The sequence below is a fragment of the Platalea leucorodia genome (assembly GCF_965183815.1).
Source record: "Platalea leucorodia genome assembly, chromosome: 13".
NCBI classification, from domain to species: domain Eukaryota; kingdom Metazoa; phylum Chordata; class Aves; order Pelecaniformes; family Threskiornithidae; genus Platalea; species Platalea leucorodia.
Genome location: NC_138835.1, coordinates 16,502,199 through 16,525,400, shown reverse-complemented (window position 1 = coordinate 16,525,400; position 23,202 = coordinate 16,502,199). Strand labels below are relative to the sequence as shown.

Genomic DNA, 23,202 nt, shown 5'->3' with positions numbered 1-23,202 from the left:
GGGGCTGTCTGGGACCCTGTGCTGAGCCCGACCCTCTCCTGGCGCTGACGCCCGTCTCACCCACGTGTGCACCACCACGCGCACCCACCTCCCCGCCGAGCAGCGCAGGCGCGGGAAGCCGTTTCCCAAAGCGTGGGAAGGCCGGTGCCCAGAAGCACCGTGACCACGGGCACCGCATCTCCTCTGCAGGGACGGCTTCTGCCAGGAACCCCGGGGCCAGCGGGAAGCCAGTGTGGGCGCGGGATGAGTCAAGCTCCCTTGCCGGCCCCCGGCAGCCCTTGCCACAGCTCATCTTGGCCCTTCCCACCTGGTTCCCATTCGACTCAGCACCCGGAGCCCTGCGAGGCAGATGCGAGTGTTAGAGCAGAGAGATTTGAGAGACGGGGCAACATCGCTGCTCTCACCAGCCTGGAAACCCCATGCCTGTTCCCGCAGGTCCCCACACCCGCGGGCTGAGATGCTGGTCCCGCGGGAGGACACGGCCTCCCGGGCAGGGAGGTATCCTGGTCCCCAAAGCAGGAGGACAGGGGAGCAGAGTCCCTTGCCCACTGCGGGGAGTGTGCGGGAGTCCTGAAAGTCTGAAGGGAGGCACTTGGGGGGTGCAGGGGTCCAGAGGAGTCCCCTGTGCTTTCTGGTGCCCTGTCCCCTCTCCCATGGGCTGCCTTGTCCCCTCTCCCATGGGTAGCCCTGACCCCTCTCCTGTGGGTTTCCCTGTCCCCACTGCCATGGGCTGCCTTGTCCGCTCTCCCGTGGGTGCAAGGTGCCTGTCCCCTCTCCTGTGGATTGCCCTGTCCCCTCTCCTGGGGGTGGCCCTGTCCCCTCTCCCGTGGGCTGCCCCGTCCCTCCCCTTGCCGGGCTGGCAGCGCAGCCAGAGCCAGTGGAGTCAGGCGGGAAAGGGAAAGTGAAAGCGGGAGCCACGCTTTCGCTTTCAACGCCCCAACACGTTCCCTCGGGGCGGCGGGGTTGGCTGGGCACGGGGCTGCAATGGCGGAGCCGGGGGCTCCCATGCGGCTGAAGGAGTGGCTGATCGCGCAGATCGACAGCGGCCGGTACCCGGGGCTGCGCTGGGAGAACCGGCACCGGACGCTCTTCCGCATCCCCTGGAAGCATGCGGCTAAGCAGGACTACCGACAGCAGCAGGACGCCGCGCTCTTCAAGGTACCCCAGGCTCCCCAGGACCCCTGCCCGGCTCTGGGAGCATCCCCGGGACCCCCCACCCAGCTCCGTGCACACCCCCGGGGCTCCCCATTGCCCAGCTCCGTGCACACCCCCGGGGCTCCCCATGCCCAGCCCTGGGCTCTCCCCTGGAACCCCCTGCCTGGCTCCATGAGCACCCCTAGGATCCCCCACCCGGCTCCGTGCGCACCCCCAGAGCTCCCCATCGCCCAGCTCCGTGCGCTCTCCCGGGACCTCCCACCACCCAGCTCCCCGCAGCCCCTGGGGCGCACAGCCCCAGCTCCCCGCTGCCCCCCCATAGCCCCCCCAATGCACTCACCCCGTGGACCCCCCTGGACAGCGGCGCGGGGGACCGGGGCACGGGCAGCCAGGCAGCACAGGGCCCCTCTGCCCGGCAGGCTTGGGCCGTCTACAAGGGGAAGTACCACGAGGGGACGGACAAGGCTGACCCCTCCACCTGGAAAACACGTCTCCGCTGCGCCCTCAACAAGAGCACCGACTTCCAGGAGGTGCCGGAGCGGAGCCAGCTGGACATCTCCGAGCCCTACAAGGTGTATCAGATCGTGTCCGATGGTGCCCGGGACACAGGTACGTCCCTGCCGTCCCTCCTCCTGCGCCAGACTTGGGGCTGATGCTGTGCTGAGCCCTGTGTCCCGCAGACATCACCCTTCCTTCCCACTCCTCTTCCTCTCTGGGTGTCCTGGGCAGCCGGGTGCCTTCCCAGCTGCTGTTCCTGCCGTTGGCTGGGTCTCAGAGGGTTTTTCTTGCTCTCCGCAGAGAAGGACGGTGACACGCGGTCCCCAGCCGGCGAGGATCAGCAGGTGAGCCAGCCCCCTGCCCCGTGCCATCCACCGCAGGAGCTGCCTGCGGGCTGGAGAAGGTGGGCGCCCCAAATCCCCCCTTGTCCGCCGGCTGCTCCCCTGCCTGCACGCTGCCTGCGTCTGTCCCGCCGGGCAGCTGGCTCCCCTGAGCATTGCTGAGGGTCCCCTGTGCCACGCAGCTGCCAGACTCAGGCAGAGGACCTGCCGGCACACAGGGTCCATGGCAGAGGCAGGAGCCAGCTCAGGGCCCCCCGCTGCCAGCTCAGCCCTCACCACAGCATTCCCCTCCCCAGGGCAGTGCCGCGGGGAGTCTGGAGGAGGAAAGCCAGAAGGGCACGATGGAGACGTGCCACGTGTCTCCGCTGCCCCTGCTCTCTGCCCACCCGGCCGAGCGAGGTGAGGAGGGTCCCCGGCAGCGGGATGGGGCTGGGGGCAGGGAGCACGTGCTGCCCGGCAGGAGCGACCCCGATCTCCGCAGCCCCGCACCCCGTCCCTTGTGCAGGCGATGCCCGTGGGGATGGAGACCGGGGCTGGGGGCTCCCTCCCTGCCCCAGCGAAGCCACTTGATCATGCACTTAGGGGCTTTAACGAGGCCCAGTGATGAGCAGCAGCGGTGGGAAGGACCCTGCTGCCCGCCTGGCCCAGGGGCTGGGGCTGGGACAGCACCCGGGAGCCCTTGGGGACAGCTGCCCACGTCCCTTTGCCACCTCGTCTCTGCCCTGGCCCAGGGTACCACATGAGGGGAGTCTTCTACGGCTGGAACCCGACCCATGGCCACCTCCTGCCCGGACCCCCGTCCTACCTGCCCGTGGAGGACGTCAACCACTCAGGTAGGAGCCGCGCTGGCTGGGCAGTGCCCTGGGCCCCCCTGGCCCGGGCTGCCCACAAGCTGACCCTCGCCTCGCCCCAGACTGCTGGCTCCACGTCCGCCTCTACTACTGCGACGTGCTGGTGAAGGAGGTCACCACCCGCACGGCCGAGGGCTGCCGCATCACCTCCCGCGCCGTGCCGGCCGACAGCGAGCGCCTCTACGGCCCCTCCTGCATGGAGCAGATTGAGTTCCCCCCGCCACGGGCGCTCGGCAGCAGTGGCCGGGTGGCCGGCATGACCGACGTGCTGGACCGGCTCCTGCCCCACCTGGAGCGCGGCGTGCTGCTGTGGGTAGCGCCCGAGGGGGTCTTCATGAAGCGCCAGTGCCAGGGCAGGGTGTACTGGAATGGGCCACTGGCCCCGCACAGGGACTGGCCCAACAAGCTGGAGAGGGAGAAGACCTACAAGCTGCTGGACACGCAGCAGTTCCTGCAGCGTAAGTGCCCGCCCGCCGCTCCGGGCACACGGCTCTGCCGGCCACCGCCCCGGGAGACCCCGATCCCCTCGGGAACGGGGACAGGTCCTGCCCTGGTGCGGCTGCTGTGGGCTGTGGGGCCGTGGGGACCCCGTGTCCCCTGAGAGGGCCGGTGTCTTGCAGAGCTGCGGGGGTACCTGAGCCACGGGCAGCCCACGCCGCAGTACCAGATCCACCTGTGCTTCGGGGAGGAGTACCCCACCAGCGCCGGGCACCACTTCCAGAAGCTCATCATGGCCCACGTGAGTACGCACCGCGGCTGGCGCTCACGGCACCCCCGAGCTGGGCGCTGGGGCCATCGCGGTCTCGGGGGCACACGGACCTGTGCCCGTCCTCCGTCAGCTCTGTGCCTCCGCAGGTGGAGCCGGTGTTCGCGCGGGAGCTCTTCCATCACGCCCAGCGCATGGGGCCGACGCTGCTCCGCGACTCCCCGCAGCCCTGCACCCCCGGAGCCTCCAGCCACATCATCCGTGTCCTCAAACAGCTCTGCCAGCCCTGAGCCCGGGTGGGCGGGAGGAGAGCCCAGTCGCGACAAAGCCTCGGAGCGGGATGCTCTGCCACCCCACAGCCCCACTCCGGCCACGTTCCCTGAGCTGGCGTGGACGGGGCACTCAGCGCTGCGGGGCTGGCGGCGGGTGGGCGCTGGCCGGGGTCGGCGGACGGCAGCCACCCCCCTGCAGATCGCTGTATTTATTCCCCGGCAGCTGCCAGGAGCCTGCCTGGGTGGGATTTGCTGTGTATTTGTTTGGTGAGCCAGGGCAGAGCCAGCTCCGTCCTTGCACCTTGCACCGCCAGGACTCGCCATTCACAAACCTTAGAAATAAAGGTTGTGTTTCGGTACCGCTGGCTCCGGTGTGGAGGGCTGGTGCCGGTCTGGGGGGGCACAGGCGGCTGGGGGAGCCGAGCCCAGGCAGAGCCTCATGCTGTGGGCAAAGCAAGCTCAGCCCCAGGCCTGGGGGACAGCGTGAGCCGCCCCCCCAGCCCCTGCGCTGGCTCAAGACCTGTCCTGCCCCGGCTCCTGGCCCCTTGGCAGGGGTGCAGGCAGTGGCGAGGTGCCCGTTGGCTGCTCTGCTGACCTGGCAGTGCGGGAGCCTGCCCCAAAGGCACTCGCTGCCCGTGCCTCAGTTTCCCCTGGTGAGGGGAGTGAGGGGGCTCCGGGGAGGTGGGGGCTGTGCTGCACCCTGGAGGCAATGACCTGGCTGGGCACGGTGCGGGGACGTGGCACGGAGCAGAGGTCTGGCACGGTGCACGGGATCCGGCACAAGCCCAGGCTGGGGGCGGGTGCCGAGGCACCGGGGTGGGCAGGGGCGGGTGGGGAGCCGAGGGCTGGCAGCAGCCCCAGCCCCGCCAGCAGCACCCCGCTCGGCCCCCTGCCATCCCTGGCCGGGGCCCAGCTGTGCACCGTGGGCAGGGCAGGATGAGACCCGGGTCGTGGGAACCTCCCGTGGGAAGAGGGGCTGGGGGAGGCGGGGGCCGTGCCCAGGGCTTGGCCGAGGCCAGCGCTGCCGCCTCTGCCCCGGGGAGGCCGCGGCCGTGCCAGCCCCGGGGCCGCTGGCTGCTGGCCGCAGGCCTTGGCGGCGCGTCCGTCCGTCCGTCCGCAGGGACCAGCGCTGGACGACGGAGCCCCGCTCCGCCCTGGGCGGCCCCGGAGAGGAGGGGCCCGCCGCCCCCTCGCCGGCCAGGCGCGGGAGGCTGGGCCGCCGGCGGGTTTTAACGGGCCGTGCCGAGGCCGTGCGGCAGAGCGGGAGGGCTGCGGCTGGCCAGGAGGATGCAGCCGGACCTCCCCGTCGGCGACGCGGCACTGCGGAGCCCACCGGCCCCCGAGCCGGCTGGCGGCCTCTTCCCCGGCCCCCCGCCACCCACCGGCCCGGAGGCCACCAAGCCACCTTACAGCTACATCGCCCTCATCACCATGGCCATCCAGAGTGCGCCCGAGAAGCGCATCACGCTCAGCGGCATCTACCGCTACATCATGGGCCGCTTCACCTTCTACCGCGAGAACAAGCAGGGTTGGCAGAACAGCATCCGCCACAACCTCTCCCTTAACGAGTGCTTCGTCAAGGTGCCCCGAGACGACAAGAAGCCGGGCAAGGGCAACTACTGGACACTTGACCCCGACTGCTACAACATGTTCGAGAACGGCAGCTTCTTGCGGCGCCGCCGGCGCTTCACCAGGAAGAGGGGTCTCCGGGACGTGCCGGGCGGCGAGGGGGACGAGGGGCGCGGGAAGCCCACCAGGCACCGGGCACGGGGGCCGCCGGCCGCCCCGCTGCCTGAGGAGGGGAAGGCGGAGGGGGGCTACGCCTCGCCAGCGGCCACGGGGCGCCTGCCAAGCCCTGCCACGCCGCCCGAGGGTTCTGGGGTGCCGGGGTGCGCCGAGCCCTGCACCCGGCGGCAGCCGCCCAAGGCCAGGCAGCCCTGCCTGTACCTGCCGGACGTGCCGCAGCCCAAGGGGCCGTTCTTTGCCCCTCCGGAGAGCCGCCCGCCCAAGGAGACTGTCTTCGGGGGGCTCCCGGCGGCGCTGCAGCTGCCCCGGCCAGGTCAGTACCCGCTGCCCGGCGAGCGCCCGGTGCCGCACCCTGCCCTGCTGCCCACCCTGCTGCCCGCCCAGCCCAGGGACCCCCCGCAAGACTCCCCGGCCCCCCCAGGCACCCCCCCGGGGCAGCTGGAGGGCGAGGAGCCGGCCGCCCCCGGGCTGGGGCCAGGCCAGACCTTTGGGCAGGTGCCCCCCGCGTTCCCTGGCACCCTCCTGGGCACGGGCAAGCCCCCCCCGTCCTGCTTCCTGGAGGGGGAGGGCTACGCGCAGCCCCCGCTGCCCGTTTTCGGCTCCTTCGGCCGGTCAGGGCCCGAGGCGCTGGGTGGCAGCTACCAGTGCCGGGTGCAGGCGCTGAGCTTCTGCGTGAAGGAGCGGCCATGCGGCGCGGCGCTGGAGCATCTCCTGGCCGCGGCCCCCCCGGCCCCCGCCGCCCCCCGCCAGCCGCCCTTCGGGGCCACGGGGCCGCGGGCGGGCGAGCAGAAGGAGCCGTGGGGGCCGGGGGGCGCGATCCCGCTGCAGGGGGGCAATGGCTACCCCCTGGGGCTGCCCCCCTGCCTCTACCGGACACCCGGCATGTTCTTCTTCGAGTGAGGGACTGGCCCACCCCGGGACACCCCCGGCCCCGGCACCGAATAAAGCACATTCCCCAATGCTGCCTCTGTGATCTCTGCGCCCCGCTCGGGGTGGGCAGCGGGCAGGGGCGAGCTGGGGACCCTCTGCCCCAGCCTGGGTGCTGGCTGGGGGACACGCGTCCCCGAGGCCACCTGGCGCAGCCCTCGGCCCCTCCGGCCCCTCCGTTGGCGATCACCGGCTGGACGGTGAGGCCGCAGGGGTACGGGGCATGGCCTGGGTCAGGGCACCTGCATCCAGGTCCTGTGTCCCTGGGAGATGCTGGGGACAAGGTCCTGCCGCAACGCAGAGCCACGAGCCCCCGAAGCCCCGTCCTGGGATAGCAGGAGGGAACCTCGTCCATGAGGGGCAGGGGGACACGCTGCAGCAGGAGAGAGCCCCCACGGAGCCCCGCTGCCACCTCCTGCGCCTGGGACCGCTCAAAGTGCCCGGCTTCGCCCCAGGTGCCACACATGGCACAACTGGCACCAGCCTCAGCACATGGCCCCGCTCATGCACCCGCGTGGCCACAGAGGGATGCCGGGGAGGAGTGGGGGACGGTGGCACGGTGTGGGGGGCTCTGCTCTGGGGGGGACAGGGCTCCCTCCCCTCTCTGTCCCTGCTCAGGGTTGTGCCGGTGCCTGGCCGGGGTCCCACCAGGTCCCTGAAGACACCCCGAGGCCACGGCACCCCCCAGAGCCGGGCTGTGCCAGGGGCTGCGGCTGCGATGGGAACGGCTGGGAAAAGCGGATTCCTCCGACCTGAATCACACCGGGCGGCTACTGGTGAGGAGGCACCGGCTGAGTCACCGCTGCTGGCACCGGGCTGGGCATGGGGGCCTGCCCCAGCCGGCCGGGCTGGGGGCACCGGGGCGGTGGGGGTCCCCACGCAGCCCTGGGCGGGGACCTGGCCACCAGCCCCTTCCCACGCACCGCCAGGACACCTGGGCCAGCGTCTCCGCAGCGCTGGAGTGGGGCCAGAGCGATGCTGGCAAAGCGGAGGGCTGTGCCCGTGCCCCTGTCCGGCTCACCCCAGGCTGGGAGAGGGGGGACCCCAGGAGCAGCAATGCCCGGACCCCACGGCTCAGCCAGCCCCAGGGCGGGCACAGGGGGAGGACGCTGGGCTGGCGGGGGCTCCCCACAATGCTGGGGGAAGCGGGTTTGTGGCAGAGCCCCCCGGCGCCCCAAGGCCAGCGGGACGCCAGCTTGGCCAGTCCTGGGGGTCTCTGCAGGGGCGATGCTGACACCGAGGGACGGTGCTGGCGTCACTTGGAGACTGGGAGCACTGTGGCCATGTCAGCCCTGTTATCAGCCCCCAGACGGCCGCTGCTGGGCCATGGCCACATCCCAGCCCCGGGCAGGGCGGGGGGAGGCTGCCCTTCGTCATCAGGGACAGCCGCTCAGCCCTGGGCCTCTCTTTTCTCCCTTTTTTTGCTCCCCTCCCCTGTGAAAAACAATATTTGAGCGCCTACATCATGCTGGCGTCTCTGGAGCGGCCGGCAGCGAGCGCGGCTGACCTCAGCCCCCTCCTTTGCGCGGTCCCCGGGGGCGCGGGAGGAAGCGAGCGCCGCAGCCGTGCCCAGGGGCCGTCTGGTTCCCACGCAGCACGGCTGGGCCCATCGCCCGCCCCGGCTCCCGCCGCCGCCTGGGAACGCGCGGCCCCGGCCCCGCGTGGGGTCCCTGCCATGGGAGCAGCGTGGCATCGCGTGGTGCATCCCATTGCCCGCCCGAGCTGCAGCCCCCGGGGATGGGGACCCCCGTCCGGCAGAGCCGGCTGCCTGTGCCGCCGTGGCCACGTGCTCTCCCAGTGCTCCCCTTCTCCACACCCGCCCCGGCTCCCAGCCGTGGGCCCGCTGCTCTCCCTGTCCTGCCTCCTCCCCAGCTCACTCCCGGCTCGCGGTGGGTGGCCTGGCCCCCAGCCCGCTCGCCCGCTCCCAGCATGGGCCGTGCCACGGCCGGGGACTGGGCTGTACGCAGTCACAGGGCGAACCTGCTGCCGCTGCCGGCGGTGCTGCCGGGTGCCGGTGCAGGAGGTCTGCCCGCTCCCCTTCCCTGTGCTCCCTGCCAGACCCCTTGCTTGTGCACGCAGTGGGTGCCACAGGGATGGGGTGCAGGCAGGGATGAGGAAAGGGTGCTGCTCTGTGTGAGTGCTCAGGGCTCTGGGGAGGGATGCTGTGGGCACCCCAGACTGTGCCACGCGTCCGTGGGGGTGACGAGGACCCCCTACACGAGGGATGGCTCCGGCTGCCGTGGCCTGTGCTGGACCAGGACCAGCCCTATCACCACGCCCATCAGCCCTGGCAGGACCAGTCCCCTCCCCGGGGCTTCGGGGGCTCCCGAGCCCTGTCCTGCCCCTCAGCCGGGAGCGCGGGATGGGGCCATGGCTGCTCCCATGGGTGCCAGCTCCATGGCCCTTCTCCTCCGGCCCCAGTGGAGGCATGATGGGTGCCCCGTAGGGTCCTGGGGTGGGAAAGGAAGGGGCTGGAGAAGCCAAGCCAGGCTGTGGGGTGGGAGCCCCCCACCCTGGGCTTGGGGCACTGGGATGTGCCGGTGCCTGTGCATCCCTGTGCCACAGCCGTGCACACGCAGAGCTGTGTCCATGAACTGATCCCCCCGGAGCGGCTTGGGGTGCCAGGGGTGTCTGGGGGCGATGGCCCGGCCAGGAGTCCCATGGGCCACCCCGCAGCGGGGCCCTGCAGCCCCCGTGGCCCGCCGGGCAGCTCCTGGGGCCAGACAGGAAGGAGACGTCACCGCCGCGGAGCGTAACTCAAACCAGATGGGGCCGCGCTGGCTTCCAGGCCCGCAGGGTGGTCACCGACAGGAACCGGTCAAAGGCTGCCGGCAGGAAGCGGCTGGGAGGGACGCGCGCGGCGGGAGCCGGCGTCTGGGCCCGGGCAGCCTTAACCGCTTCGGGGCCGGCTGCTGCCCCACCGGGCAGAGGGGCACCGGCCCCCCACCAGCCCTTGCCCGGGCATCCCACCCCACTTGGGCGGATGCTGAAGCCGTGAGGACACCTCTGACCATCCATCCATCCATCCATCCATCCATCCATCCCTCCCTCCCTCCCTCCCTCCCCCCTTTCCCTCAGCACCCTGGGGTGCTCAGAGCCCATTGCTGCTGCACAGCCACGGGGTGCAGAGACCAGAACCCCTCGGCACTGCGGGCTGCGCAGCCCTGCCTGGGAGGCACCAGGGGGTCCCCATCCCCGGCACCGCCGGGGCCCCTCTCTGTCCCCGCTACCCTGGGGAACAAGATGCTGCTTCCCATCCCCTCCTCGCTTTTCTGCAGCCCTCGGGCTGCGGCTGCACGGCCCAGGGAGGGGGCCGGAGCAGCCCCCCAGAGCCCCGGGGAAGCAGGGCAGGCGCGGGCTGCGGGCAGACCTGTACATTTATTTACAAGAAGGCGAGAGCCAGGCAGGACTGCGGCATCAGGCAGGGCCCCACAAGCGGTGTCCCCTGCCTGGTGGGGACGAGGCCGAAGCCCCCTCACCTGCGGCAGCCGGTGGGGCTGGGGGGCCAGTGCCTCCCCCTGTCTCTCCCCCGAGCTGTTCCAGCAGGCGCAGAGGGCACAGGCAGCCCCGGAGCAAACACACAGCCCTGGCTTGGGGCGGCTCGGCCATGGCGAAAGCCAAAGCGGAGGGCAGGGGGAGCCCGGGACCCCCCGCCAGCCCCCCATCCCCTCCCGCAGCAGGCAAGGGGGGAAGCTGCAAAGCCCGGGGTCACCCATCCTCCGGCAGCACCAGGGAGCCCCGAGGGGCGCAGGCAGAGGGGAAGGGGCTCGGGGCGAGGCGGAGGAGCGGGGGCAGCACCCGCCTCCCACAGCCCGGCAGGTCCCGGGGAGCCCCTGCACGGGGTGGGGGGAGCTGGCGGCCGCAGCCGCCGACCGGCAGTTCCTGTGTGTTGGTGGTCAGGGCTGGAGCGATGCTCGCGGGAGCGGGGGAGCGCGGTCCAGCTGCTCTTCATTAGGACGCCTCGCTCATCTTGATCTGGCGGGGACGGGTGAAGCAGAGGTTGTGTTTTTCCCCCCGCTGGCAGAGCTGAAGGGCAGGGAGGGCAGGAGGAACACAAAGCCTCCTTCTTCCCTCGCTGGCTCCCAGCTGGGGATGCTGCTGGAAGCATGCTCGCCGCTTCCTCCCTTCCTGTGCGAGCAGCAGCTCGGGGCCAGCTCCGCTCCCGCACACCCGGCCAGCCAAGGAGGCGGCGCTTCGGCCCTGGCTCCGATGCCAAAGCACCAGGGCTGCAGGTCCACACCTGCCCTCCGGCATCCCCATGCCGAGCCACAGCGCTGGGAAGGGAGGTCGGGCAGCTCGGGGTCCAGCGACAGCGAAGACAGGGCAGGGCTGCAGCATTTACAGGCAGAGCGCGCAAGTCTTGGGTCCAAGGTAGCGGCAAGCGCGCGGGGCGGCCCAGGCAGCGCGGCTCACGCCGGGCTGGCCTTTCTCCTCCGAGGCCATGGGAAGGAAGCGCGAGTGGAGCGGAGATGCTGCGGGTCAGGCACCGCGCAGCCGGGCCAGGGATGAGATCGGAAACCACTGTTCAGGAGCAGCCTCACAGTCCAAGGAAATCCAGACAGGAGCATTGGCTCAGTGGGAATGGGGAGGGCCGGAGCCCCGGAGGGCGCTGCCGGCATTCCCAGCAGCGGGTCCCCGGCCCAGCAATGCCACCCAGGGTGGAACGAGCTCAGCAGAGTGGCTCCGCAGCAGCGGGTGCAGGCGAGGAGCCCGGCCGGGCCCTGGCCCCTGAGCAGTCCGGCAGCCGCTGGGTGCCAAGGCAGGGTGCAGCCCCAGGGGATGCAGCAGAGCAGCACCGGCGGTGGTGGCGGCGTGGGGCACGGAGCAGGGGTGCAGCGCGCGCCGCAGCGGCACGGGGTCCAGAGCAGCCATCTGGCAGCAGCATGGGCAGGGAGGGGGCTGTGCAGCTCCAGCCCCTGGCCCCCGCAGTGGAAAGCGGGCAGGGGCCGACCCCAGCGAGGTCCTGCTGCCGTCCAGAAGCAAGACTGACGTGGGACCCTCGCAAGCGGTTTCTCTCTGGCCTCGACTGACACATGGCTCAGGCTCCCCGCGGGAGCCCCCGCTCAGACGCCCAGTGCCGTCAGCGACCCCGAGCTGGTGATCTTCTTGAAGCGGTTGGCGGCACACACGCCGATGAAGTTTTTCTGTAAAGGGGAAGAGGAGAGATGCTCATCCTACTGCGAGGGCTGCGGCTCCGGAGGCTGAGCCAGGCCCCGCTCCCGGGCACCCGCTCAGCTGGGCTGCGTGGGGGGGGAGCGCAGGGCAGGGGGAGGCGCAGGGCTGGCGCTGGGGATCATCCCCTACACTGCCCTGACGCCACTCCTGCCCCTAAAATGGGCTCTTGGGATCGGCTCAGGGAAGACCACCTATGCTTGACAGGGGTCCCACCTTGGGGGCACCCACGCAAGGACCCTGGTGCTGGGGAGCCCTTCCTCCAGGCTCAGGGGTCCCCAGCCCTTGTGTCCCGGCTGCCAGCAGCACAGTGGGACAGAGCCATCCTCCGTGTCCCAGATGCCATCCGCCAGGACGGGCAGAGGCCGCCAGCTCCCCCAGACAGTGCTGTCCCTCCTCCCCGTGCCAGTCCCACGCCCTCCGCACCTTCCAGCGCCGCCGCATGACGTATTTCTTCAGCAGCACCTGGGACTTGAGCCGGCGGTTGCAGCGCTTGGCCTTTTCTGCCAAGTTGTTGAGCCAGGGATGCTGCAGGCACTGGCCGGCGCTCATCCGGCCGCTGGGGGTGAGAGGAGCCTGCGTCACCCCTGCTCGAGCCCCTCTGCCCCAGCCACCCCCTTCTCCAGCCGCCCAAGAGCCCCAAAACCCCAGAAACCTGCCGGGGAGGAGCCCGCCGGAGGGATGTGCCCAGGGACCAGTGGGGCAGGACCCCGAGCGGTCCAGCAGATCCTGCTTGGGGCAGGAGACCCCGGAGGGACACGGGGCTCTGCCGGGGACAGCCAGCGGCCAGGGCAGGGCCCTGCGAGGCTCATTGGGCACGGGACATCAGGGGATGCTGCTGGTCCCAGTGCAGAGGGCAGCGCGTGGTACCCAGGGGCTGGGCAGGCAGCTCTGGGGGTGCCCACCCCAGGACCCCCATGGCCGCTGCCGGCCTCGCACCTCTTCTCCTTGATGATGAGGTTTGAGACAAAGTCCTTGGCCTCGTCAGAGACGCTCTCAAAGGTCTCCTCGTCGAAGTACCAGTTGGCAGCCAGGACGTTGTTGAGCGTCTCGGTGTCGTTGTCACCCAAGAAGGGGGAGAGGCCGCTGAGCCTGAGGGTGCAAGGGGGTGAGGAGTTGGGTGCCCTCGGGCTGTGGCACCTCCGAAACCCCCCCAGAATGGAGCCGATCTGGCTGGGGCTGCCCTGGGGAGCGAGGCAGGGCAGCCCAGAGAAGAGAGGCAGCGTGCGGCTGCTGGGACCACGCTGCGCTCCTGCCTGCAGCGGGGCTGAGCCGATTCCTGCCTGCACGCATGGGCACAGACGCTCCCCGGCCCTGCGTGCTGCCCCCCGGCCCCACCTGCCCATCTCCCCGTCCAGCACCCTCCGCCAGCCCACCAAGCATCTGGGTGCCTGGGGCACACGTGTGGCTTGGGGACAGCTCGGTGCCCGGGGGGGTCCTGCCCCGGCACGGCGCTGGCAGCACCCCCGCGCAGCCCCGACGTACAGCATGTAGGTGATGACGCCCATGCTCCACATGTCCGTGGAGTAGGAGACCTGCTCGTAGTTGACCACTTCGGGAGAGAGGAATTCAGGGGTGCCGAAGTTCACCTTCAGCTTCTCCTGGGGGTTGTACCTGCAGCCAGGGGGGGCGAGTGAGGAGGGGGTCCCAGGGCTCCCAGCACCCCAAGGGTGTGCAGGGCCGAAGGGTGGGAGGGGGACAGGGAGAAAGGATGGAGTTGAGGGGGAAAGATGGCACCTTCGAGCCAGCCCAAAGTCGATGATCTTCACCATGTGCCCGGTGGCAGCGACGCAGAGGATGTTCTCAGGCTGTGGGGACAGGAGACCATTGCCCCACCGCCAAGAGGGGACGTCCCCAGCGTGTGGGTCTGGCAGCGCGCGGGCCTGGCAGCCCACCGGTCCTGTGGCTGGCCCACGCCAGAGTGATACCGACTTGCAGGCATCCCTCCCGTGGCTGGCCGGCGTCGGGGACGCGCTGCCCTCGTGAGCACGGCAGCGCTCCCCGCTTCGGTGGCCGCAAAGACCCGCTGCCCCCCGGCCTTCCCCGGCCCCGCACCTTGAGGTCGAGGTGGAGGACGCGCATGTGGTGCATGAAGCGGATGCCCTCGCAGATCTGCCGGACGAACACCATGCAGTCCACCTCCGTCAGGTGGTAGTCGTCGTCGATGATCCGCTCGAAGAGCTCGCCTCCCTCCACGCTGCGTGGGGACGGGCCATGGGGTCACCTGGGGCTCCCTGCCCACCGCGGGGACCCCCAGCCCAGCCCCACCATGGAGGTGCTGGTGTAGAAGCTGAGCAGAGCCAGGGTGGGATGCATGTGTGCTGGGATTAGACACCCCCCTCAAGGCAGGCATGGGGAAGGGGGGGTTACCCCAAAACACCTCAGCTTCCCTGGGGTTTGTAGAGCAGAACAGCCCCAGCACAGCCCCAGCCTCCCTGGAGCAAGTGGGCAGGGGGAAAAGGAGCTGTGTGGGAAGGACTTGGGCCATCTCCACCCTCAACGCCGCTGCGATGGAAGGAGATGCTGTCCCGGCCAGGCAGAGCCCGAGGCTGCCTCCGAGGCCAGCGTGGGATGAGGATGGGCGAGGTGACGGACGTTCCCTGGGGCCAACCCCTTCTGCTTGGCGAGGGGCTGGCACATCTGCTCCATCGCTACGGCATCCCCTGCGACGGTGCCCCTCACCCGGGCATCGGCCCCACGCGGCACTATCCCAGCACTCACAACTCCATGAAGAGGATGATCTCCCGGGGCGTCTCGATGGCATCGTAGAGCTGGATGAGGTTGCGGTGGTTCAGCTGGTTCATCACGTCGATCTCCAGCAGCACCATCTCCTGCAGAATGAGCAGCGGCGTCAGCCCTGGCCGAGCCACCGGCACGGGGACAGGCCGTGTCACAGCACCGGGGGCACGCTGGGCACAGTGCTGCCCCCCACCACCTTGGCCACCCCACTTGCTGGTGGCACCGTGGCCAGGCGGAGCCCCCCGCCCCGGCAGCGGCCAGACCTTGTCCTTGGCGCCCTGCTTCCGGATCACTTTGGCCGCCAGCTTGAGCCCCGTCTGCTTCTCCGTGCATATGTGGACTTCGCCAAACTTGCCCCTGGGGAGGCGGAGAGGGAGAGATGCCAACTCCATCAGCCGCCCAGGCTGCTGGGGACCCCCACGCTGCTCCGGGGTGCTGCCCCGTGCTCCTCTCCACACCCATCCTGCCCGAGGCACCAACCCATCATGGCCAGAGGAGTCCCGTTGACGCAGGACCATTGCCCAAGGCTGGATGGCAGCTCAGGGCAGTGCCGAGGGAAAGCCGGGCGCCCCGCGCCCTCCCAGGGCCTCTCCTTACCCTCCCAGGATCTCCTTGGAGCTGAGGTTGAACTGGGAGCTGACGCTGGCGGACCGCAGGGTGACGATGCGGTGGGCGAAGGGCGCCGGAGGCGGAGGGACGTCGTCTGCACAGAGAGGAGGGCTGGGGTGAGAAGGGGAGCTGCCTGGCCGGGAGACCCCACTGCCGGGCACCCCAGGGTGCCCCAGCGCAGGGCGAAGGCAGGCACCCAGCGGCGCAGCCCAGCCCAGCCAAGCCCGTGGGTGCAGGATGCGGCCAGGTACTGAGTGCCTGGCTGCAGATCAGGGTCTCCTGGCTGCCTGCTGCACCGGGGGACGCAGTGTCCCCCGAAGGGTCCCTCGCCACTGCCCGCAGCATCGCCCTGCGCGGCACCCACCCCGCGGCGTGGCACCCACCCCGCGGCTCGCCCACTCCCCACCATCCCGCGTGTCACGCTCGCCCTCTCCAGGCCACGCTGCTGCGTGTCACCCTCTCCGGGCCACCACGCCCCCAGGTCCCTCTCGCCCTCCCAGGACAGAGCCCACGCACCCGGTCCTGGGCCACCCTTGCCCCGGCGAGCGCAGGGGCCGGGCTCGCAGGGAGCCCCGGGAGCCCCCGGGCTGGGCGCAGCCCCCCGGCCCTGCCACCCCCGCCGGGACCGCGGCGCCGGCCGCGGGGACGCGCTGTCCCCCGCCACGGGCCGGGCGCTGGCTGCGGCTCCCCGGGCTCCTCTTCCCCCGGGGCAGCCCCGGCCGCGGGGACGGTGCCAGGCTGCGGCCGGAGCAGCCTGCGGGGGGGACGCGACGCATTTAGCCCTGTTGACGGTGAAACAGGAGCCCGAAGGCCACCGGGCAGGCGAGGAGCCGAGGGCAGGAGCGGGCAGCGCAGGCAGGGCCGGGGGACCCCGGGCTGCCGCCCCGCAGGGGCTCCCGGGGTGCGAGGACAGGGCAGGAGCGCGCAGCCTTACCCAGAATCTCGAAAGGGTCTTCCTTCCCAAAATCGGGGGTGAGGTAGGGGCTGGGGGGCGGCTCTGCCTCCGTCGAGGAGGGTTGGCCCCCGGGGCCAGGCTGCTCTGCGGCCCCGGTAGGATCGGGGGGCTGCCCCGCGGCACCGGGCAACGTCCTCTCCTGCGGGGCACCGGGGCTCCCCGCGGGGACGGGGGGCTCCGGGGGCTGCAGGCCCCCCAGGGCTGGCGGGGCCGGGCCGGGCGCTGTCGGACCCTCTCTCGGTTCCGCCGCCGTGGTCTCCTCCGGTATCATCTCCATCGCTGCCGCCTCCGCCGAGGGCTGCTCCTCCCTGGAAGCAGGAGCAGGAGATGAGCAGAGCCCAGCCAGCAGCCCCCCGGGCCCAGCGCCCACCTCTCCCCAGAGGGACCCCATCCCAGGAGGGGATGGGACCCCATCCCAGGAGGGCGCGGGTACCTTTGGCAGGCGGCTGGGCAGCTCAGGCTCTGCAGCAGAGCCGGGCGCGGGGGCTCGGGGCCCCTCGGCTGCTGCTGCTTCTCTGTCTCCTCCACCTTTGCCTCTTTCTCCCCTTCGCCCTGAGCCTTCGCAGCAGCCATGGCTGCTGCCTCTGTGGGCTCCTCGCCTCCATCCCCAGCCTCTGCTGCAGCTGGGGGGGCTTCCACCTTTGCAGCGTTCTTCCCTCCATCCTGCACCTTTGCAGCAGCTGGGGCTTTCTCCTTTGCAGGCTCTTCTTTGCTTCCATCTTGAGGCTTCTTTGCAGCTGGGGTTTTCTCTGCCTTCCCTCCATCCTGAGCCTTGGCAGCTGCTGGGACCTTCTCCTTTGCAGGAGCTGTGGATTTTGCCTTTGCAGGCTCCTCTTTGCCTCCATCTTGAGCCTTTTTTGCAGCTGGGGTTTTCTCCACCTTTGCTGCTGCCTTCTCTCCATCCTGAGCCTTGGCAGCTGCTGGGACCTTGTCCTTTGCAGGTTCTTCTTTGCCTCCATCCTCAGCCTTTTTTGCAACTGTGTTTTTTTCCATCTTTGCAGCTTTCTTCCCTCCATCCTGCACCTTTGCAGCAGCTGGGGCTTTCTCCTTTGCAGGCTCTTCTTTGCTTCCATCTTGAGGCTTTGCAACTGGGGTTTTCCCTGCCTTTGCTGCTGCTTTCGCTCCATCCTGAGCCTTGGCAGCGGCTGGGGCCTTCTCCTTTGCAGGAGCTGCGGCTTTCTCCTTTGCAGGAGCTGCGGCTTTCTCCTTTGCAGGCTCCTCTTTGCCTCCATCTTGAGCCTTTTTTACAGCTGGGGCTTTTTCTGCCTTTGCCGCTTTATTCTCTCCATCCTGAGCCTTTACAGTAGCTGGAGCCTTCTCTTTTGCAGGCTTTTTATCAGCTGGGGTTTTCTCTGCCTTTGCAGCTTTCTTCCCTCCATCCTGAGCTTTTTCAGGAGCCGGGGCCTTCTCCTTTGCAGCAGCCGTGGTTTTCTCCTTTGCAGGCTCTTCTTTGCCACCCCGAGCCTGTGCTGCAGCCAAGGCCGTCTCCTCCACGGGTTTTGCCTTCCCTCCTTCAGCCTCCGCTGCAGCTGGAGCCTTCTCCCCCGTGGGCTCTGCTTTCCCACCACCCTCAGCCTCTAACCCACCAGGGGCTTGCTCCTTCGTGGGCTCGTCCTTGCCTCCATCCCGCGCCCCTGCTACAGCCGGGCCCTTCCCCTCCGCGGGCACTGCCTGCCCTCCTTGGGGCTCTCCCGCAGCCGGAGCCTTCTCCTTCCCGGGCTCATCCTTGCCTCCATCCCGAGCCTCGGCAGCAGCCGGCACCTTCTCCTCCGCAGATGCCGCCTGCCCTCCATCATGCTGCGCAGCCGAAGCCTCCTCTGCCGGCGCTGCCTTCCGTCCATCCCCGGGCTCTGGAGCGGTCGGGGCCATCTCCCCGGCCGGCTCTGCCTTCCCTCCTCCGGCCTCTCCTGCAGCCTTCTCCTTCCCAGGCTCTGCCTGTCCGCCATCCCGAGCCACAGCCGCAGCCTTCTCCTGCCCGGGCTCATCCTTCCCTTCGCCCTGCGCCCCGCCGGCAGCCGGCACCGTCCCCTCCATGGGTGCTGCCTTCCCCCCTTGGGGCTGGGCAGCCTGCGGAGCTGCTGAGACCAGTGGGGTTGTGCCGCCGCCTGCTTCGGGGGGTGCCGTGCCACCAGTCCCCCCAGCGCCGCTGCCCTGCTCCATGAGGACTCTCCGGGCAGGAGGCGGCTGCCCCGCGGTGCTCCTGGTTCAACAAGGCTCCTGCAGGAGAGAAGACCGGAGTTGAGGGCTCCCCAGACCCGACGCCCCGCAGAGGGGCACGGCGGGACGCGGGCAGCAGCTCTGCTCCTGCAGAAGAGGGGCGAGCTGCTGCCACCCAGCCGGGAGCCGTGCCCCCGCCGCCCAGCCAGCAGCACCGAGCCGGGGGCCCCATGCGGGCGCGGGTCCCTGCGCCATCCCGCTGTGCCCCGGTACCCGCTGGGCAGTGACTGATCGATGGCCTGACGCCGGCACCTGTCGCTGCCACGGGGCCTCCGGCGTGCAAACAGCGCGGCCAGGGTGCCAATTTAAGGCCACGTCCCCCCATGGTGGGGCAGGAGACGACGGCTCCGGCCCCAGGCTGGCGGGGTGGGGATCACGCGAGGTAAGCATCCCCCGGGACGACCCCGCCGCTGCCCACCCCGAACCGCCCAGGCAGGTCCAGCCACGCAGGCAGAGCCCTGTCTGCTGGGGAGCCATGCGGACCCCCGGCCCCAGCAGCCGCCGGCACTGCCCGTCCCCCTGCCCGGCGGTGACCACAGCTCCTGCCAGCCCGTCCCCTCCAGCCCAGCTCCCATTCCCTAAATCCCCTCTCTCCCCCGGGCTCCGCTGCCCTCCCTGCCCGGCCACCTCCCCTCACCCTGTCCCAAAACACCCCCCCTGCGCAGCCTGCGCAACCGTCCAGAGGCCGGGACAGCCCAGCCCTGGAATAAACCCACCAGTAACCATCCCAGTAACCGGAGAGTCACTTGCTGGTCTCACTGGGACAGGAGCTATAAGTAGCTGGTTCCCAGCCGAGCAGTCCTGCAGCTCAGCACGGGGAGATGCAGGGACAGAGGGGTTCCTCTGCTCTCCCCAGGACCCCCCGCTGCCGTGGCCCGAGCCGGCAGCCGCGGGGACCCCCCGGCCCCTTTACCTGGGCGGCGGTGCAGGAGGCAGTCAGGAGGGCAGCATCCGCACTGTGGCAGCGCCCAGAGGGAGCAGCCTCTTCTATCCCGGGTGTAATGGAGCCGGATTAGTGCGGGCAGAGGAGGATCCTTTACAGCAGCGGGAGCCATCCCGCTTCGCCTTTCCCAGCACCTGTCACTGCTGGAGCCCGTTCAAAGGACACGCCACTCTTCCCTGTCCCCCGCGGGCCAGGGACGCGCAGACGCGGCGCAGGGGACAGGGACAGAGCCGCCTCCTGCCCCGGCATGGCACCGCAGGGAGGGCCGGCACCCGCCACAGCAGCACCCCAAAACCATCCCACGGGGGGGGCCTGGCCGAGCCGGACACCACACAAGTGGCCAAGTGCTTCCAAGGCGCCCACAGGTGATGCGAGGCGGCCACTGGCCACTCTGTGGGGATGGTGGCCGGGAGCAGGCAGAGCCAGTGCCCCCTGTGCCGCTGAGCTGGGGCCGGCTCTGCCCACCGATGCCAGCCCGTGGCACCCAAGGCCACCGCTGGCTCCGGCCACTGCTGCTGGTCCCCGACGCAGAACTGGGAACCGGGCACCAGCCGGTGGCTGCAGCCTCCTCCGGGAACCAGCTGAAAGACTCATTTCCTGCAAAACAAAGCATTTTGGGGCTCAGGGAAAGAAACAAAGGAGCCGGGGGCTCACGGAGGGGTCAGGCTACGCGCGGGAGCTGCGTGGGCATGGCCAGCGCCTGCCGAAGGTGCAGTGCGTGCTGCTGGGGTGCTGCAGCCAAGGGCACGGCCTCGGGGACTGCGCAGGGCTGAACCCGGCGTGGGAAACCCCGGGGAGAGGGGGGCACGGCGGGCTGCGCCGCGCCAGGGGCCGCAGAGGCCAGGAGCACGGGGCGAGGGCATGGCACAGCCACGGCACGGCCACGCAGGGTCCTGAAGCCGGCGGATTCCCAAGGGCTACGCCAGGTTTCCACCTGGTTCCCCCACCCAGCAGAACCCAGTTTACTTTAAATCCTTGAGCCTGAAGGTGAGGAAAGCCTCGCTCACCAAGGGCGCGCAGGCAGCTGCCCGCTGCTGGGCGGGGGGTTTGCAGGAGGAACCCCCGGTAACCGGAGCCAGCCCTCCCCGGCCAGCGCCGCCAGGCAAAAGCACTCCAATAATACCAACTATTAAAAACCCAGGACATCCATTTATCATATCGGGGCAGGAGGAATGCCAGCGCGGGGTGGAGGAGGAAGGGCTCGGCTCCTCAGCCACCGCTGGTGCTCCTTTGTGGGGGCCGGGGGAGGCCGGGGCTCGGGGACGGGTGATAAAGCAGCGAGAGCAACTCCCAGCAAGGAAAAAAAAAAGAGATGGCAGAGGCTGGGGGGGTCAGGCAGCTGCCCCGCACCGGGCACCCTCCCGGCCCTGCTCCCCAGTGCTCCCCGCTGCCCCAGCCGGGTGCGGGCAGGGGTACCCCGCTCCTCCGCAGGGCGCTGCCGGCGGCCGGGCAGGACACAGCAGCGAAGGGCCAAGCACTGGTACTTGCTGGGGAAACTGGGCTCTCCCCAGTGAGGCTGAGATTACCGTGGGCTCCCCCAGCCTCAGCCCCTGCCAGCTGCCAGCCAGGTCTCTCCTCTGGAGCTCTCCGGCCCGCAGCCACGTGGAGCTCGGGTCCTGCCAGACTGAGCCTGGCGGCTCCCACATGGGACTGGCGCAGGGCTGAGCTGAGCCAAGGCCACCAACACCGGCGGCGGCGGCAGCCCAGGAGGGCAATAGCCTCGCCTGCAGCACCTCCCAGGAGGCTGCAACGCTGTCGGGGCAGGGGAGGGACAGTGCTGCTCCCCCTCGCCAAAGCCCGGCTCCCAGCGAGCCACTGGCTTCTGCGGAGCAGGGGCTGGGGCCGGGCTTTGCCAGGGGAGCTGTGGTCCACGCAGGATGCAGCCGGGGCTCCTGAGCAGGCACCAGGCTCTCCTGCTCCAGCCCTCACAGCTCGGACTCATGGCTTCAGCGAGCCCGGCTCCGTGCTGGAGAGCCTCCCTCTTCCCAAGATCAGAGACAGGACCTGGAATGCGATGAGAACCAAGAGGGATCATGCAGGAGCGGGCACACGGCTCCAACGGGCAGCGCCGATGCAGTCATAGACGTGCAGAGGTTGAAGCATCGCTGGCATCTGCGGCTCTTGGGGACCATGGCACCTGCGTCGCCCGTTCCCGGCACAGCCCCCACTCCCGCGGTGAGCGGGAGCCCCCCCAGCTCGGCCTCCGCAGGGCACGCTGGCAGCAATAACCGCTGAGACGTCGTGCCTTGGGCAGCGGGGACTCTGCCCACTGACTGTCATCGCCAACGTACAGTTTGGAATTGCCTCTCCCCTCCTGCGGCCGAGGGCTGCCAGGCACCTGGAGGCCACCGATGTCGCTCGAGGCATGTGCTGCCACCGGTCCACCAGCCTTCGGCCCTGCACCCTCCTGGCAAGCCCTGGGTGGAAGGAGCACATCCACTCGCCACGCGCCACAGCCGTGGCCCGCTTGGTGCGGTGGAAGCTGGGATAAAATTCTCCAAGGAGAGCAGGAGCTCCCGCCTGGAAGCCGGCCAGCCTTCCCGGGGCACCACAACCTTGCGCGCTCACCGAGAGCCAGGGAGGCGTCCGGGCACGAAGCCTTGGGACAAGGCGGGGATGCAAAGCCCTGGGAGCAGGCGCTGCCGCGCCGGGGAGCCCTAGGAATGGTTCTCCAAAGGAGACGTGTGCGAAGGGTGAGCGTCCCACGGTTTGGCACTGTCACAAGAGACAATTCATTGGTGGGCAAAGGGAAATAAGCTGAAAACGGTCCCCTCACAAGAAAAATTTGTAGTATTGAAGGGCACTAGCTGTCGTACACCAGGATTTCAGATGTCTTGGTCCAAAAACCCCTGCCCCAGCGAGCAGCACGGTGCTCCGGGTCTCTGCAGAGCGTGGGAGCAAACCAACCACCACCAAGGCTTCTCAGGCTGGGTTTTCTTTTTTTTCCCCTCCCCATTCAGGAACTTAAGCCAGAGTCTACATTGGCTGCAGCTGGAAAACAGCCTGTCCTGGGGCTAGCTGGCAAAGCACCAAGCACGCCAGTTCCCTAGCTACGCGGTTGTCACAACTTCGGCAGCACACTTTAACCTTTCTGCTTTTCACGGGTAAGGGAGGCTGCCTGCCCAGCCAAGCCCGGCCCGGCCTCCAGGAAACCCTACACCCTGTCTAAATCGAGCAGCCGGGCGGGCGAGAACAACATCCCACCTGAATCCCGGCCATCCCGCTGTAACACAAGCCAGCCGGTCTGCCTGTCCCGGTGGGGACCAACTGGGCAGGCGGTCGGCAGCTTAACTGCTTCCATCAGCACCCAGGACTTCCCTGGACCAGCTGCCACCGTGTCGTGACAAGTCCCGTCAAGGTGATGGGGAGAGACAAGGAAAAATCCCAACATCATCAAAAGAGCTTCCAGAGCTATGCGGCAGCTCGAGGACAGCAATGTGGCTGCCAGCAGCGAGCACGGATCCGAATCACTGGGACCTGCCCACCCGCAGGCTGTCCTTGCCAGCCCCGTGCCAGGCCACGCTGGCAGCCAAGAAGGTAGCCCAGAGAGGCCGAGAACCAAAGCTGTGCTTTTGAGATCAGCATCAAGCCTTTTCGTAAGAATCTCCTTCACCCGCTAATAAGATCTTGCAATTCGCAGCTACCCTTCAACGTAAATGTCCGGAAAAACATTGGCTGCCTTTTAGTTCCAGCTCTAGTCTGAGCTCAGCAAATTACTTTGGTAACAACTGGACTAGGAACGCCTCGGAGGAAGAACCGGTACCCAGCTCCAGCTCCCCTTCATCCCCCCTCCTCCCCGCCCCGCTCACAAAGGCGAGGAGCTCTGAGTTCTTGAATGCAAGAACGTTTTTGCAAAATCCGCACAGCAAGAGCGCAGACTGTACCTCAGCTCGTCAGCCTACCCCGACTCCAAAGGCGGGTGCCGAGACAGCGCTCGGTTGAATCCCAGTCTCCTGCTCCAGTCCTCTAACTTTATTCTCCCATTTCTACTCCACTGGGACTGGGAAAACCACCTGCCACCGTTCCCTGCTGAAGCCTTAACTGAACCCCGTCCTCAGCGACGGTCAGCTC

The 23,202-nt window shown here is 69.3% G+C and overlaps 3 protein-coding genes across 3 annotated transcripts; 2 read left to right on the top strand and 1 right to left on the bottom strand.

Annotated features, from left to right (window-relative positions):
* The first annotated feature begins 954 nt into the window (after positions 1–954).
* Positions 955–4,131, top strand: LOC309596882 (interferon regulatory factor 4-like). Its single transcript, XM_082325636.1, has 8 exons — positions 955–1,158; positions 1,575–1,764; positions 1,954–1,997; positions 2,291–2,393; positions 2,726–2,827; positions 2,908–3,303; positions 3,466–3,584; positions 3,701–4,131. The coding sequence occupies exons 1-8, from the start codon at positions 985–987 to the stop codon at positions 3,839–3,841; spliced, it is 1,269 nt and encodes a 422-aa protein (XP_082181762.1). The 5' UTR covers positions 955–984; the 3' UTR covers positions 3,842–4,131.
* A 965-nt stretch (positions 4,132–5,096) lies between these two features.
* Positions 5,097–6,493, top strand: FOXS1 (forkhead box S1). Its single transcript, XM_082325571.1, has one exon. The coding sequence runs from the start codon at positions 5,111–5,113 to the stop codon at positions 6,467–6,469; it is 1,359 nt and encodes a 452-aa protein (XP_082181697.1). The 5' UTR covers positions 5,097–5,110; the 3' UTR covers positions 6,470–6,493.
* A 3,362-nt stretch (positions 6,494–9,855) lies between these two features.
* Positions 9,856–19,177, bottom strand: MYLK2 (myosin light chain kinase 2). Its single transcript, XM_082325591.1, has 12 exons — positions 19,102–19,177; positions 16,405–18,188; positions 15,951–16,279; positions 15,005–15,110; positions 14,671–14,764; positions 14,390–14,499; positions 13,724–13,865; positions 13,406–13,476; positions 13,154–13,282; positions 12,608–12,760; positions 12,095–12,227; positions 9,856–11,640 (listed from the first exon to the last, which is right to left on the bottom strand). The coding sequence occupies exons 2-12, from the start codon at positions 18,129–18,131 to the stop codon at positions 11,560–11,562; spliced, it is 3,075 nt and encodes a 1,024-aa protein (XP_082181717.1). The 5' UTR covers positions 18,132–18,188; positions 19,102–19,177; the 3' UTR covers positions 9,856–11,559.
* Between the last annotated feature and the right edge of the window lie 4,025 nt (positions 19,178–23,202).

Bases quoted from the DNA above. Each gene is read 5' to 3' on its own strand.
- LOC309596882 (XM_082325636.1), top strand. From the start codon at position 985: ATGGCGGAGCCGGGGGCTCCCATGCGGCTGAAGGAGTGGCTGATCGCG. The intron at 1,159-1,574 runs GTACCCCAGGCT...TCTGCCCGGCAG, and splicing joins AGGACGCCGCGCTCTTCAAG to GCTTGGGCCGTCTACAAGGG. The intron at 2,828-2,907 runs GTAGGAGCCGCG...GCCTCGCCCCAG, and splicing joins GGAGGACGTCAACCACTCAG to ACTGCTGGCTCCACGTCCGC.
- FOXS1 (XM_082325571.1), top strand. From the start codon at position 5,111: ATGCAGCCGGACCTCCCCGTCGGCGACGCGGCACTGCGGAGCCCACCG.
- MYLK2 (XM_082325591.1), bottom strand. From the start codon at position 18,131: ATGGAGCAGGGCAGCGGCGCTGGGGGGACTGGTGGCACGGCACCCCCC. The intron at 15,111-15,950 runs GTAAGGCTGCGC...CTCTCTGTGCAG, and splicing joins AGACCCTTTCGAGATTCTGG to ACGACGTCCCTCCGCCTCCG. The intron at 12,228-12,607 runs GTGCGAGGCCGG...TCTCACCCCCAG, and splicing joins CTCATCATCAAGGAGAAGAG to CGGCCGGATGAGCGCCGGCC.